Source organism: Psammomys obesus, unplaced genomic scaffold (assembly GCF_907164565.1).
Source record: "Psammomys obesus unplaced genomic scaffold, mPsaObe1.curated_primary_1811, whole genome shotgun sequence".
Taxonomy (NCBI): Eukaryota; Metazoa; Chordata; class Mammalia; order Rodentia; family Muridae; genus Psammomys; species Psammomys obesus.
In genome coordinates this window covers 15,544,256-15,561,254 of record NW_026585797.1, presented here as the reverse complement: position 1 = coordinate 15,561,254, position 16,999 = coordinate 15,544,256, and the positions used below count along the sequence as shown (strand labels likewise).

Below are 16,999 nucleotides of genomic sequence, written 5' to 3'. Positions count from 1 at the left end.
GAAATTGAAATTCAGTAAGATTAAGTGTCCAGTCAAGTTTGCAGAAGTAGTAGAAGGTTTATGTGAAACTAGAATCACGTTCCCCAGTGCTAAAGCTAGTGTTTTAGATGCTATGTCATTTTATATGTTAAATCATTTTGTGGGTATAGCTGAAACTTTAAAAATTTCTTTCTGGAAACAAATCTCAAATAAAAAGTATAAAAGAGTGTAACCTACAAACATGGTTGAGCAAATGTCCTTATTTTGTACTTGAGCCTCTTTTAGGTATATGCCTAGGAGTGGTATGGCTGGATCTTGAGGAAGTACTATTCCTAGTTGTCTGAGAAAGCGCCAGATTGATTTCCAGAGTGGTTGTACAAGTTTACATTCCTACCAGCAGTAGAGGAGGGTTCCCCTTTCTCCACAACCTCTCCAGCATGTGTTGTCCCTTGAGTTTTTGATCTTGGCCATTCTGATGGGGGTAAGGTGAAATCTTAGGGTTGATTTGTATTTCCCTGATGGCTAATGAGGTTGAACATTTCTTTAAGTGTTTCTCTGCCATTCGATATTCCTCTTTTGAGAATTCTCTGTTTAGCTCTGTACTCCATTTTTTAATTGGATTACTCGATTTTTTGCTGTTTTGTTCAACAAATTAGATTGTTCAACCTAATGAACAATCTTGCTGTGCCCTTTTCTCAGTCTCTGTAACTCGGCCCTAATGTTCTTGCCTCAATGTTCAGTGCTTCTGTTCAGTGCTTCAGTTCTTCTTTAGTTCTTTATATATACTGGACATTAGTCCTCTGCCAGATATAGGGTTGTTTCTAATAGCCAGAAGCTGGAAACAGCCCAGATGCCCCTCAGTGGAGGAATGGATGCACAAATTGTGGTATATCTACACAATGGAATATTACTCAGCAATAAAAAACAAGGAAATAATAAAATTTGCAGGTAAATGGTGGGATCTGGAAAAGATCATCCTGAGTGAGCTATCCCAGAAGCAGAAAGATACACACGGTATATACTCACTCATATAGACATATAATATAGGATAAACCTACTAAAATCTGTACACCTAAAGAAACTAATCAAGAGGGAGGACTCTTGCTAAAATGCTCAATTCCTATCCAGAAAGGCAAAGAGGATGGACATCAGAAGAAGGAGAAAAGAGGGAACAAGTCAGGAGCCTGACACAGAGAACCTCTGAAAAGCTCTGCCCTGCAGACTATCAATGCAGATGCTGAGACTTATGGGCAACCTTTGGGCAGACTGCAGGGATTCTTATGAAAGAAGTAGAGAGCAACAGAACCAAAAAATCTGAGCAGAGAGGTCTTTCCTGAGACTGATACTCTAACCAAGGACTATGCATGGAGATAACCTAAGACCCTGCAAAGATGTAGCCGATGGCAGTTCAGTATCCAAGTGGGTTCCATTGTAATAGGAACAGGGACTGTCTCTGACATGAACTGATAGGCCTGCTCTTTAATTACCTCCCCCTGAGGGGGAAGCAGCATTACCAGGCCACAGAAGAAGACAATGCAGCCACTCCTGTTGAGACCTAATTGACTAGGATCAGAAGGAAGGAAAAGAATACCTCTCCTATCAGTGGACTTGGGGAGGGGCATGCATGCAGAGGGTGGAGGAAGGGAGGGATTGGGATGGGAAGAGGCAGGGAACCACAGGGGAGATACAAAGTGAATAAAATGTAATTAATAAAGAATTAAAAAAAAGAGTGTAACCTGCTCCAGGCTACCCAGATAGGGTCACAACCTGGCCATAAACCCAGTACGGCCTGACTCCAGCGCTGTGCCCTTTGTTCCTGTCAACCTTGTGCATACCCAGGCATGTCAGAACTCCCATGGGGCAAGTATTCATTTTAAAAAGTTGCACAACATAACTTATTTGTTCTCATACAGCAATGACGATCCTGGTTATTTCTTACAGTTCTTTCTGAAGCACTGGGAAGTCAAAGGAACAGAGCAAGCTCTTTTTGCCCCACCTAAAGGAAGGAGGAGTGAGGACATGCTGGTTGGTCTATTTTTCTCTGCAAAACTGAAGTCTAAAATACCAGCTCCTGAGACCATCCTTGGAAATGAGAATGGGGTTCTAGACAATGGGTACCAGGAATGTTCTGGAAGTTTTTGCTTGCCTTAAGTGGTCAGAATTCATTTTCTAAGGACAAAAATGGTCATTCTATTTTGCAAATGTTGAACAACTTTTTAAAGCTCAAACCATCAAACAATATGACCAGGAAATATAACAAAGGGAAAAATAAATTACCCTACAACTCTTAACCAGAAACATTTGGCATGAACAATACATTTTATCCTACTTATGGACAGAAGGATGACTAGACAGTTACACAGAAATCCTGTCAGACCTGATGCACGTGCTTCTAACAAAGAGATTTTTGCTTGGTTTGAATCTTAATAAAAACAGACTAGGTAAAATTAAATGAATTGATGAAGTGTAAGTGTTCACTGTGAAATATGTTAGTTCCTCATGAACTATTAAGTTAAGAAAATAGTTTTGAAAACTGCTGAGAAGTTAATTATTAATGATGAGGCAAGTCGACCCTCTGTATCCATGGATTCTGCCTCTGTGTATTCAACCAACTATGGATTAAAGCCACTGGGGCAAGAATGGCATCTTTACTGAACATCTATGGTACGGCAGCACTTCAATAGTATTTACTTTGGCATCATGTGTTAGAATAACCCAGGGATTACTCAAAAAAAAAAAAATAGAGGGCATATGCAGATTACAGGCAAATGCCATGTCAGCTAATGCGAAGGTCTTCTGTATCCCAAGAAGGTCTAGAACAAACTCCTCATGGATGCGAAGAAAACAAGAAAGTTCTACAGTCACACTTGCTGTCACTATTCAGTCTAGGAAAGTTCTATATACAACCATGTTTTCAGTTCATGCCTGCAATCTTAGCTCTTGGGAAGTAGAGAGAAGAATTAGGAGTTCTAAGTCACCCTCAGCTATATTGAAAGTCAAGCTTAGAGCTCTCAGACTTGATGGATTGCCACGATTGCTTACCCAGAGAGTTCTTTAACCAAATTCTCTTCTGCATTCGTTTCACTTGTTACTGATTTGTGTGCGCACCCGTGTACATGCTACAGTGCACGTGTGGATGTAAGAATACAACTTGCCAATTCTTCCAACATGTGTGTCCCACAAAAGGAACTCGTGTCATCAGGCTTGGTGACAAAAACCTCAACCTAATAAACAATCTTGCTGTGCCCTTTTCTCAGTCTCTGTAACTCGGCCCTAATGTTCTTGCCTGAATGTTCAGTGCTTCCGGCGCCACAAAATAACCACTTTATAATCTACTGTAACACCAAGGAAACAGGAAATGTCTATATTTTTTTCCCCAAGGTTGTTTAATGCCCTAGGAAGTTTACGTTTGTACAGTTCACAACAGTCTGAGTCGGTGTTTATAAGCTGCCGCCAGGAAAAGAAGCAACTTACATAAAATATTGCACAGCGTACGTGACTTCGAACCCACGCAGAGCCTCTGGTGGGTTCCAATGCAGGACGTTCTTCATGTTGACGGATAAGAAGCCGATATTTGTAGGTTTAGGCACACCACCAAAGACACAAGGCACTACAAAAGGAGTGGAGAGGATTTGGTGTTTTAATGGGAGGAAGAAAAGCATAGTCCTTAAAGTAAGTGGGCTGGTCTGTTAAGGATGGCCCAGTGCCCCAGACTCTGCATTCTGAACCTGAGCGGATGCTCTGACTCAGTTTCATCCGAGAGCATGTGGCAAATGCAACTCTGGAATTAAGGCATAAGGTGGTTCTGAAGCTTTCATTTTCTTGCTTTTAAGCCCCCGAGTGGCATGAAAAACAAGAGCCCAGGCTCCTGAAGGAACTGCCCTGAGAGGTCATTTGGAGAGGCTCAGTTGTCCCAAGGTCCCAGCTGAGTCTAGGCTTCCAAAGGAAGTAATTGTGAACACTCAAGCTTCATCTGCCACAGACTGAGGCTAAAAACAAGCTCAAATGAAACCAGCTCAAATGAAACCAGCTGAACCATGCATCTGCGCCCCAGGCCACCCCGAGAACTGTGAGAAGTAATACCGCGGTGGACGTGGCGGTGGTGGTGAGCTGTTGGTTAGACAGGAAAGCCATGAGTCTGCACTGGGGGTTGTACTTACTACAGAGCCAGCCACTCCCCACTCCCCACCGTGACTCAAGATGCACTCTGTGCCCTGCAGGCCTGGTGGGTGTGAAAGCAGTGTCTGGCCTTTCCCTGCTAACCTGCTGGCCCTCTCTTCTCCGAAGTGGGGTGGCAGCTGCCTGCCTGCCCAGGGCACAGGCTAGATCCGAACAGAAGCACCGCTTAACATTTTGTGAGTCTCCTGCTTGTACAGATTTTAAAGTTGATTGAGAAACCTGGAAAAGTTTCCTTTCTGGTTGTACGGCTGAAGTTTTAGTCAAACATGAATCATTTTCAAATACACATTCATAGTATACTTAAGACGAGAAATAAAATTTCTGATAGATATCATTGGAGTTTTGGAGGTTGGAGCTTAGATTGGATTCACTAAAGTACAATAAAGCTACAGACAGAAAACCAGCTAGTTCAAGGTTAAGCTCTTCTTCTTTTTCTTCCTCCTCCTCTTCTTTTTTTGATATCTGTATGGGTATGCGTACAGGTGCTCAGAACCAACGAGGCCAGAAAAGGCCCTGGATCGCCCGGAGCTGCAGCTCTCTGCAGCTGTGAGCCACCATTTGGGAGAAGAGCTCTGCTCCTCTGCAAGAGCAGCAGGTGCCCTTAACCGGCTCCCCAGCCCCAAGAGTTTATCTTCAAACACTAACATGTTCACATCCTCATTCTCTAAATGAAACTCTGTTTCGGACGATCTATTATAGAAATCCTCTGAAAGAAATAATCAAGAATTGATAAGATACCAAAAATAGTAGGAAGGATGCATTTTTCTGAAACGAGAACCTGTGCCAATCCGATGTCTCACTGGGCAAAGGCTCTCTCAGGCAAGCCTGAGGACCTGGGTTCAATTCCGGGGAGCCACAGGGCGGAGGGAGAAAACCAACTCCTGAAGGTTGTCCTCTGGGCCTGTGTGCCCTGACATGTGCCCTTGTTCTTTAAGATTAATAAAATGAGATAAAAATTGACATAGGCTGGTCCTTTTTTGAGTGTGTGGCAGGCTCGACAATGGAATCCTGAGCCTTGATCATGCTAAGTGTGACCGGTACCACTGAGATCAAGGATGATCCATGAATCAAAATTAGTGAAAAAGTTTAGTGTTCACATATAGGAATCAGAGCATTAACTTAAAACCGAGAGATCACAGCACTAGCGGATTATGTGAGGAATTTACCCTTTTGCAAATACACATATTCTAGTCTCTGGACCCAGAAAACACGTTTTCGATATTTGCAAATAAAGATTAGGAAATAACATTTAGCTCAGTCACCGAAGTGGGGTCCGTTCTCTGTCAAGTCCCAGGATACCTGTGTGAATTAGCTGGGGCTAATGTCAAGGAAAGGAATTAGGTTAATGCTTGTGGCAATCCTTGGCTCAGATTAGTGTCATATGATGAATTACAATACTACAAGGCAAATAAGAAAAAGAAAAAAAGATTATTTGTTCTAGAATTAAACTTTGCAGCATGCCTTTGGATCTTGACAAAGTAAGTTCTTTTAAGAGCTCGGTGGCTGAGTGCCTGTAGTTATGTGTGCACATGCGCAGCCTTTCTCATGCCCCCTCTTCTGCACCGTGATCACTTTTTTTAATGCCTGAGTATTAATTTTAAGGAGAAAGTTAAATGTCTCAAGCACCATCAGCTAAACTGATCTCTGCGCACAGTGCTTGTTTGGTGGGAGTCTCAGAAGGGCCAGCTTGCCCTTGTACCTTTGCTTTTCATGTTTCTCTTTGGGGAAAAGGGAAACCGACCGGATTCTGTAGACCATAGATAATGCAGAGCGAGCAGTTAGTGGTGACTTAAGATCATTCCATGGATTGGGAGGTCCTAGCATTTAATCTTGTCTTTGAAGAGGGAATAAAGAATGTAGAGAGGAAGTATGATTGACTGAAATAAGTCCCAATCCTTCAAGAAAGGGGAACTGTTTTTAACAAAAAGAAACCTCTAAGATTCCCTTAGGTCTAAAACACATTTTTAAATGGTCCTAGCATGTGTGGATTGGGAATAAGAAATAAAACTAAAATAGACTGCATGATACGATATCAATGATGAAAGAAATTGCCAAGACATGGTTTTATAGATGTAACTGATAAGGAAATGGGATATTCTGTTTTGTAGCAACATGAGTTAGAGATACAGATCCCAAGTAACCTTTGACTTTACTTCATCATTTATATACATAAGTATTGTCTTCTGTATCTACTAGTTTCTACTTGCCTTTTAAAATAAGCAAAGAATCAACAAACTCTTAAGATGCTGGTGGATGAGGAAGATTTAAGAAACACTTTGGATTAAAAAGAATCAATTGCTCATTTAAGTTAAACTTGGTGGGTTACAAGGAAACAAAGCAGTTTTACTTTTCCAAAATGAATTATACTCTGGAATACGTTGTCAGTCATTATGTTCACCGATTATAGATGTGTGTATGCTTTCACATGTGCGTGTGTTATACGCACGGTGTTCCCTGTGTGCATGAAAGCTGTATATGGCAGCCAGAAATAGTCACATAGGTGTTTTCCTTGCCATTTCTCCTTCCTCTTCCTCTTTTTCTTCTTGAGAAAGGGTCCTACTCTGACTCTGGAACTTGTTATTTGGCCTCGGCTATGTCCAGAGAGCCCCTGAGATCCACCCATCTCTGCCCATTCGTCCTTTGTGCTGCCATGTGTGCTGCCATGCTTGGATTTTTACATGGGTGCTGAGAATCTGTCTGAACTTGGGTCCTCATGTTTGGCTATACTTTATCTACTAACCCATCTCTCCAGCCTCTCAATGACATGATTGATATTTTGTCATTGTTTAAATGGACTTTGACAAATGCTGGGCTAATTATCAAAAGGTTATAAAACTCTGGTGATGATAGGTTAAATAAAGAGAATGACTACTATGGTAATAATAATATTAAAACAAACAATTCCTTTTATTTTATTTTGAGAGAGAGTCTCAGTCCATGTGCCATGACATGTATATAAAGGTCAGTGGACAACTTTTCCAGACTTAGTTGAAAACACTACATGCTTTGGTTGCACAATGTAAAGAAATCAATCTAGAACTAACTGGGAAAGGTCCTCCCTACTGGCTAGCATTTACGGTGTCAGAAGGTACTAAGAGGTCACAGCGCAGCACAAAAAGCTGTCAGTGGTCTTACACAGTGCTGGACTTTGCACGCTGCAATACCAGCCTGACAGGTAAGATGTGTCCACAGGTGTGCTGGTAACACGACTGTTAGGAAAGTTACAAAAACAATCCTACTTTCTGTGTGTCATGGGTGCATCTGAATATGGGCTCCCATGTACCTTGGCACACGTGTGGAGCTCAGAGGATCTTTGCAGGAGTTGGTCCTTTGCTTCCACTGTGTAGGTAGGTGTCAGGGTTCAAACTCAAGTTGCCAGGCTTGTGTGGCAAATGCTATGCCCACTGAGCCACCTCATATGTTATCACAATGATTATATAGCCTGTCCCTGAGGATTCTCAAACATTGATTTCCTCACGGTGCGCAGATGTGAACACCCAGAGCATAACTGGGATAGTCATGTCAGAAACTAAGACTTCCAAGATTGGGTTATAAGATGCTCTGTGACCTATTTTGTTTTCTTTCTTGGGTTATTTGTTTTGCGCAAACTGAGAAAACTTAGTAGCAGTCCTAAGGAGAGGTCAAACAGTAACTGGTTCAGATAAATGTCGTTGAAGACTTGAATGATGCCTCTTGCCAAGAACACTGAAACAGATCCTCTGGCCCTGGTCTAGTTTTCTGATGAGGATGGGCCTACTGATTTCTTGAGTAGGTGCTTACGGAACTCTCTCAGCTATGACTACTTTGAGATGCCTCTACTGCCTTTCTGGTCCTTAGAAACTGTGTGCAAGGCTTTAAGATGCTTCACTTCAAACATAACAAAAAACACAAAACAGAAAGAAAATAGGATATTAATCACTACAAGAAGGAAATTAATCTAGAGGAGGAAATGCCCCTTCATGCTCAGTAATGTGACAATAGACGTAAAACTTTACTAATGTTGAAAGATTTTTATTATTAGTTCTATTTATCTTTATGAGGGAAATTAAGAACCAAATGAAGCTGAGGAGTGGTGCTGGCTTCTAATTCCAGCACTCTGGAGGCAGAGGATGGATGATCTCTGAGTTCGAGGCCAGCCTGGTCTACAGAGTGAGTTTCAGAACAGTCAGGGCTACACAGAGAAATCTTGAAAAACCCAAACCAAAAAATAAAATACATAAAAAAAGAACCAAATGAAAAGACCAGAAACTTAGCACCATTTTCATAACAATCGAGAGCCATAGAAAGAGTTAAAAAAAATAGGATAGTTGCTTAGTAAATATTCTGTAAATGTTCTGACAAGGTCTCAGAGTGTACACAGCTGTAGTAGAAACACACTTTAAAGTAGATGTTTCTGTCTCACTGTTTCTCAAAAGAGCAATGCAGTCTCCAGTCCTGCAGATTTGTCACTGGGACCGACATTATTTGCTCTATTGCTTAGAAAGAAAATATGTAAGTTTTGGATCTTCTCTTTGTCAATGAATCAAAGTATTATCCAGGGGGTGGCCCCATTATGAGCAAAGTAGGTCACATCTTATCTCTTCATCTCTCCAGGATACAGAATATATTCCTTGTTGTGACATGGCCTGCTGGTTTCAGCACATTAAGCCATGTTAGTGATCTTCAGTCAAGCACAGAACATTTTGTTCCTCTGCTCACGGACCACTTATTTCCAGCATCGGATGCTAATCAGTTGCTATGGTTGGTGGTAATTTTTTTATCTGTATCATTCATACCTTTTGTTAATTATGAAATTTTAGTGAATTGTCTTTGGTCAGTAACAATAAATGGTTCTAACCAGTATTTCTCTCTAACCAGTGAAGTTTAAGCATTCTGCGAAGGGTTTTGAGTATTCTCACAGCTGTTTGCTGCCTTGGTCCAGGTCTCATTCCAGTAGATAAGCGTTCTTAGAGACAACTGAAAATGATAAGCCAAGAGTCGCTGCTTTAGGAGTGGATGTGGTACGTACATAAAACTCAATTTGCATAAGACTGTACAAAACCTGCAAACTCTAAAAACCTTCCCATCTTACAATAGTTAGTTGATGGCAGGCAAGTGTGTAATGGAAATAATCGCAAAGGTGTAGAACGCTCACTCTGCCAGCGTAATTCTATGTGTTCTACACAATCAACTCAGGCAGTCTCCACAGAAGCCCTGTTGTAGGACTGCCATCATTATAATTATAAGGCAAATGACCTCTAGAGAAGCTAATGGCGCATGTTCATGCGGCTAATATGAAGAAAAGTGGACTTGAGAATAAACAATATCCTTATGGCCTCACTCATCTAGCACTCTTGTAAAGCAGTTATGCAAAGGGGAGTCAGAGCTTATGGGAAAACATGCATAAGCCAGGCGTGGTGGCACATGCCTGTAATCCCAGCCCTCAGGAGGTAGAAGCAGGAAGATCTCTGTGAGTTGGCATATAGCCTGGTCTACAAAGGAAGTCCAGAACAGCCAGGTCTACACAGAGGAACCCTGTCTTGAATAACTAAGAACCAGCCCTCCCTCCCCACCCCAAAGCCCAAACCAAAACAAACTACCAAACAAACAAAAAACAAAACAAAACCAAACACAGCACCCCACAACACCACATACATAGTAGGAGGCTTTTTTCTTTTCCTGATTCAGTACTGACTTTCATTTCCTTTCACATCTGACCCTGAAGAATGCAAGTAGGAGCTGTAGTTATGAAACACATTTCCCAAGGAGGTAACAGCAAAGGTAAGAGTTCCTAGAATATAGGGTCAGAGTTTATTCTAATTTCTTTTTAAGTTGATGAGTTTAAGATCTCTATTAATTTGAAACTCTAGTAAAACTATATATTTCTGTAAATTTCACCTTATCTTTGAACGTTAGCTCATCGCCTTTCATATAGAACACACTATGGTCATTTCCACTTGTGTGAATGGGAAATATTAGTTTATCTTTTATTTAACCTAATTTTCGGCGCTGCACATTGAATTGTGTCCTTCCTGTCCCCAGATAAATCGACTTCCTTACCCTCAATATCTCTGACTGTGATTCCATTCGGAAAAAGGCTTTTTGCAGAAACTCCATTAAGCTGAGCTCACATTGGAGCAGCATATGAAAAGACAGAAACACCGAGAGGAAACCGTGGTGACCAAGGCTAGGATGATGGAAGAATGTTAGGATGGTGCAAGTCCAAGGGTGGACACAACTTATTCTGGAGGCTTCCAGAAGAAGGACGCAATAGCCAACACCTTGATTTTAACTTCTAGCTTCCAAACCACCAAGGGATAAATTCTGTCATTTCAAGCCAGCCATGTTTTGGAGTTAATGCCAGGGGCTTACCCTGTGGATACAAATGGAGTATAATCAGATGGTGTCTGTCCTCACATGGCCTCTGGCCGGCGAAAATAATGAGAGCATGAAAAGTGCATGAGTTAATTAAGCAAGTGCGTTCTTACACAATGGAAATCAGACAAGGAAAGGGCGTACATTACCACTGTGAGTCACAGAACATACTTCAAAAGGGATTTAGGGAGAAAGCCGGCCTTGGAGGAGCAAGTGTTTCCAGCAGAGACTCTGGGATGAGAAAAACCATCCAAGAAAGTAGGGCTCTTGCATCTGTCAAAACATAGGTGTTCCTCGAAGTGTGATGAAAGAGGCCTGGCCAAGATGATGTTGGAAGATGTTAAATCCTCCATTCTCTAAAACCCTAGGAAGGCACCTGGATGACATTTGAAGCTCAATGAGAAAGTGGTCCAGTCTTCACTTCAGCAGGAGATGCCATAAGTCTATTCATATCCACGTGGATGGCCTCACTCTGGAGTAAGGTTTGAAGAGACTGGGTTGAGCAGAAGTGGAGACCAGTGAGATTATCATAGCATCAGCCCAGGGAGCAGGCAGTGCTTGCACCGTGGTGCAGGCTTGGGGGTGGCAATGGACCAACACCTCAAGCAGAGCTGGGCCCGTTTCCCTGGGAGAACACTGTGGGATGAAAAGGTGAAGCTGTATCAAGGAACCGTTTGCCCTTTGCTTGTTTCAATGATACAACAACACAACAACAACAAAAACACCAGTAATAATACTTTTTAAAAAATAAAGAAAAAATTGAAGAAGAAAAACATGAGGTAGGGAGATAGCTCACTCAGCAAAGTGCTTGCTATGGAAGCACGAGGATCCAAGTTTCAATCCCAGCAGCTATGTAAAAGCCAAGTGTGAGGTTCTTTATATCTGGGTTTGTTGGCTAGTTAGCCTGAGTTAATCAGTGAGCCCATGTCCCAGTGAGGAATCCTATCTTCATACACAAGGTGAACAGCTCCTGAGGAACAGCACTGAGTCTCCATGTGCATTCATACACACGTGTGCCCCCCCATGAACATGCCTACCCACATACATCCCCCCAAAATGAAAAGTAATGTGATAATTAGGAATTATCCTATGATTAAAAAACTATAAAAGTTTAGGCAAAATTTCAAAATTGGAAACTAGAAAGAGTCCCCTGAATAAATGCTCCAGGTGGAGTGAGTTATTTTTCTAACCTCCTACTGCTAAGAAAATCTAATCAATATTAAAGTAAAATAACTCACACCCACATTCTTAATATGAGCCACTCGCCAACTTAAGAGGAAGAACAATAGCACTTTCCCCATAGATTTTTGGCCTGACAACACAGATACCACATCCTTACTTTTAAGCCTGCTGAATCAGGACACAGAGTTATAGATCTAGAGGACCTTGGACCATCGCAACTGAGGCTGGTACATAGACCCTTCACAGCCAGCCCTCGTCTCTCTCTGCCATTTTTCCAAATGCACCACTTTTACCAGCCACATCGAATCACCTTCCATGCCAGAAATTAGTCTGCTCTTTCATGTCCTTAGATATTGGTGCTCTCTGTCGTTCGGAATGAAAACACTTCCATTACTCTACCTGCGTATCATTTACTGAGTATCGGCTTGTGCTGCTTTTCAGCAATATTACCATCGTGTGGCATTCTATACCTCACATGCAATCTCTGTGTCACTGAACAGCTACAGACATCTGGGGGGAAACTGGTCTTCAGAAGGAACGTGGAACTCTTAAGACCCATGGGATGTCTGGAACTCTGGCTTTCTTGATTTTCTCGAATGCTGTAGGGATTAGATCTCTTTGAGTTTTATAAATTAAATAGATCTCCGTCTCAACAAAGCTGTAAGGGATTGGCAGGGAAGCTTCTGTCTACTTAAAGATGAACTTTAAAATAAAACTGGTTGTGAACCAACTCATTTCTATTTCTGTCCCTCTCAGGGCTTATTTTCCTCCTCTTAGACTTTGGTGCCAAATGCGCTCCCATTCATATGCTAAACCTGAACGCTCAAAGCTATATTTGAAAGTGGAGCTTTGGGAAAGTGGTTAGGTTATATAGGCTGCATCACATGGGTTTTATTGATGCCCCCTTTTCTTTTTAAAGACCCCAAAGAGATCCACCTTCACCCTTTACCATGGGAAGATGCTAAGAAAATGTACTGTGTTTTCGGAACTGAGGTGTCATCCGATATGCTAGTCCCTTGATCTTGGAATTCCTAGCCCCAGAGTTAAATGATTCTCAAGAGCGATGAGAAATTAATTTTTGCTGTTTAGAAGCCCCCTGTCTGTGGTATCTTTCATAGCATCCTGAGCAGGGCAGGACATTGTCCTTTGAAGGAGACATTGGGGTCATCTTAATCTACAAACCAACTCTGAAATAAGGAGTCCTGGTCCTGCACTTGGGTCCTTCAGAAAAGAGAATGGAAAACTGAGACTCTAAACTTGTGAGTCTAAGACAATTTCATTAGTAAAAGTTGATAGGCTAACAGATATTTTTGTAGTTGGGGTTGAACCCCTAGCTTTACCTTTAGGCAAATGCCCTACCACTGAGATACAACTTCAATCCTTTTAAATATTCAAAAAAAAAAATCAAAACAGTCTTTCTAAGTTGCCTTAGCTGGTGGCAAACATGTCTTTGCAATCCTGCTGCTTCACCCTTCACACTGGGTGGTGGTACAGGCTTTCACAACTGTGCCTGGGTTTGTTATGTCGGGTTTAAAAAATGTGGCTGTCACATTGTTTCTAAGAGTTATTTGAGATGCTGCTGTCTAGTTAGAGTGGAATGGTATGTGACATTTTCCTTTTGGTCAAAGCTAAGACCAAAATCATTACTTAATAATGTCATGGTTTAGGGACTGGAGAGATTTTGTAGCAGGTAAGAGCATTTGGGCTTCTTGCAAAGGACCAGAATTCAGTTCCTACCACCTATGGGGGCAGCTCAGAACTGTCTGTAAGAAAGCTTTAGGAGATCTGACGCCCTTATCTGGGTTCTGGCAATACCTGGACTCATACGTGTGCGTGTGTGCGTGTGTGCGTGTGTGTGTGTGTGTGTGTGTGTGTGTGGTGTAAAAGAGAGAGAGAGAGAGAATAACTATTTTTTACTTGGATTAAATGGTATTTTTATTTTGCTTTGCTGTAGAAAGTGAGATGGCACAGAGTAATGCCTGCTGCACATTAAAGAAAAAATAAAGCATCTCTGCAAGAGAATACACGAAGATCCGAGGGGAGCAGACTCTGGAATTCCTCACACTCCCCTCCTCTGAAGCTGCAGCATTCTGATTTTCTTTTTGAGGACAGCATGCTCAACAAGCAGCAGGAAGCAGACTGAGACAAGGAGGGGTCAAATGAAGCCGCTTCTGGGGACATATGTGAGACCAAGTTGCTCAAGCCCGTGACTACCTAGAAAAATCTCAACATGGCATCCTGCCCGTCCTTGCCTAGAAGAACAAGTTCCCAGATGCCCAAGCGCACTCTGCTCTTCTGAACTGAAACAATAAAGAATCACAGGTCTCTGAGTTATTTGACAGAGGGGGACACCATGTCTTAAGGTCTTTGAATACACCATGTGACAAATACACGGTTTGCTGGGAGCCAAACTGAGCAAGGCCCTGACAGGCTGACAGAATCATGGCACTGGTGCAGACCCCAGATTCACTTGAGCACCTCAACGGTGGTGAGACAGCGTGAGCCACCAAACTTTATAGTGTGATTTATAGCTTGAAATCCCCTAGGTGCGCCTACACGGCACATGGGAGCAGAATGACCTGCAGATACCCAGCAGCTGTTTCATTACCATTCTTTTAACGAAGGAAGAACAGCCCATGATAAGTGGCTGGTTCATATTGTAAACTCATTTCTCAATGGCGAAATACCTTAATAGGCCTGTAAGGGAAAACACAACACAACACGAAACAAACCTCTCAGCCCTGAGTGAGTTTGCTTCTGTAGGAAACAAGGTTAAAGAAGCTGAGTACAAAAAAGCACCACAGGGTGATTAGCCCATTTCGGGAAGTAAAAGACATAAAACTCCATCTTAATCTCCAAAGAACAAAACAGGTTCGACTGCTTTCAAGTGGGTTATCTGAAACACTGGCCTGACTTTAGCGTGCTGGAAACAAAGGCAGTTTTCTGTCTAAAATTGTAAAGCATTTACCTTGAAATATATTCACTACTTTCTCTTCTTCTTCCACCTAATTGCTTACTAAGTACCCTTGAAAAGCTAAGTCCTCTAGACAGTACTTTATGACTCAGTTCTTACCTGGGAACAGAGGCACACACTACCTAGCTGCGCAGTCTGGTGCTCACATCAGTTCCTTTGAACTTGATTTTCTTCCTTCATCCCTGCTGTTATTTCTCTGAGTCCTCTCTGTTTCACTTGTGTGTGCCTCAGTTTCTCTGAATTGTCCATTATAGAGGGCACTGCACTTACTATGTCCCACTGGCTGATAATAATTGTTGTCATGAGCAGTTCAGAGAGTTTCTAGACACACACTGGAGCCTGTGCCTGCGTATTTTACCACGTGTTAACTGCGCATCTAAGTAAGGCACTTTACTTTTTGTTTCCATTTCTTCACTTGCAACAGTGGAACAATCAACCCTCCTGATAGTCTTCTTGCGATAATTAAACAATATTCTTAATGTAAAGCGCTTGACAGAGCATGGTGAAGAAAGAGCCGAATGAAATAATTGTTAGTGTGGCATTATCCTCCATAGTAACTGTTCTCATTTTATAGCTGGTAAATGGAAGCCTAGGGAGGCTGCTCAGAGTAATTCAGTTATTTGACAGATGCATAAGCCCAAGTGTCCTCGGCAGGACTCTCTGTGCTAGGATACTCACCCACTGCCTTCAGGAAATGCTCCAAAGAATAGTGTGGAATTAAAAAAATCACGTGATCTCTCTAATTTGTACGTTACAGATGGTAGCTTCTAAGAACAGAAGAAAGCCAACAGGGTAAACTGCTACTTCTTTGAAGTTTTTGTGGTGGAAAAACAGTCATAATTCATTTAGTCAGGTGTTGGTGGTGGCCACTAACAGGTTAGTTAGTGGATGGGTTAAACATTAAAATTATGATAGGCACTGAGGTATGACGGGAACAGAAATACACATAAGGCTCCCCTCTCACCGAGCAGAGATTCTGAGTCTGGGGCATGACCCATCACTGTATAAGATTGGGGAATGGCTGTTTTCTCTGTGTCTGACGTGACCATCATCTGTCATAAGCAGAGATTGCGATGGTGACCCACAGAATGCTGGAGTCCTAATGACAAAAAGACAAGGGTGCAGTGGCAGTGACAGTGTCTGTGACAATGACATATATGATAACGGGCTCTAAGCATCCCCCAGGAGAAAGGGAGGTGAGGGTGACGGGATGTCCCCCTGGAATTCTGCTCTCCTCCCTTCCTGGTGCACCGGGTCTCGGAGCTGTTGGGAAAGATGAGTGTGTAAGAGGTGGGAGGTGAGCTGAGGTTCCACTATGCAGCTTCTCTCAGGCGGTCACCTGTGCTGGGGTGGGACTGTCCAGCAATGCTCTTGTTTTCCAGTCTCCGACTCCCCAGTAGATAAACCCCAGGCACTCACTGGCTCACCTAGCTGTACAGTCTCTACAGTTAGTCAGTGGTTCCAAATCTGGGATGACTGTTCACCTTTTCCCCCACAAGACAGAACACAACACATACTGCCAGGAATGTCACATTTATGTGTGTGAGTGAGGGATAAGTCATGCAAAACAAACAAACAAACAAACAAACAAACAAACAAACACAAAAACCCCCAAGAAAACTCAGTGTTATTTTTTTTAGTCATACTTCAATATTTAAATGTATGTGCTTAAACATGTTTATATGCATTTTGCTGTTTGTGTTCGAAGCAAGTAGAATTTCAAATAGGGACTTTTTTTTTTTTAACGAATATATTGACATCTACCCATCAAAGACAGCATATCTTCAAAACAGTTTACGAGGTTTATGAGTGTCCCCATGGTACTGATTAGCTTGGGGTGTTCCTTTCAGCAGTGGGATTTTCATAGGTAGCTGCTAAACATGCCACAACAACAATCAAAATCCAACCTTATTTTGTACTCGTCATGCTTTGTTTCTGCTCAGTGCGGCATTTCACAGCTGTATTGCTCAAGGTTCTTAAAAGCGGTGGTGAATGCTTTTGAAACTGCAGTCTGCCTCCCAAAGATGCAGATTCTTCACTGAATGGGCTCTACCTGCGACTCTGAAGAAGAGAAATTTAGGAAGCTCCGTGTGCACACACAGCACCCACGCCTCAGTGGAAGGGCCGTGGTCCATTTGAACACCCCAGCTCTGTTGTCTCTACGGACCCATGCCCACTGTCATGGCATCTCTTGATTCGGCTTCCCCTTCTCATCCTGTTTGCCCTTCCCATCTTCTTTAGAAAAGGAGCTTTTAAAGAACAAACACCTGTACTCCACCCAAAGTTTGGCTGTGAGTCTCAGCATCTGCTTTGACACCCTGCAGGGTAGAG

General features: G+C 42.3%; 1 protein-coding gene across 3 annotated transcripts in view; it reads right to left on the bottom strand.

The window, feature by feature from the left end:
• The window catches only part of Il20ra (interleukin 20 receptor subunit alpha), a 44,929-nt gene that overhangs the window by 17,705 nt on the left and 10,225 nt on the right, over positions 1 to 16,999 (bottom strand). For all 3 annotated transcript variants that reach the window (XM_055599220.1, XM_055599223.1, XM_055599221.1), the window contains one exon: positions 3,454 to 3,589. In XM_055599220.1, coding sequence (XP_055455195.1) covers positions 3,454 to 3,589 — 136 coding nt within the window. The remainder of the gene's footprint in view (positions 1 to 3,453; positions 3,590 to 16,999) is intronic.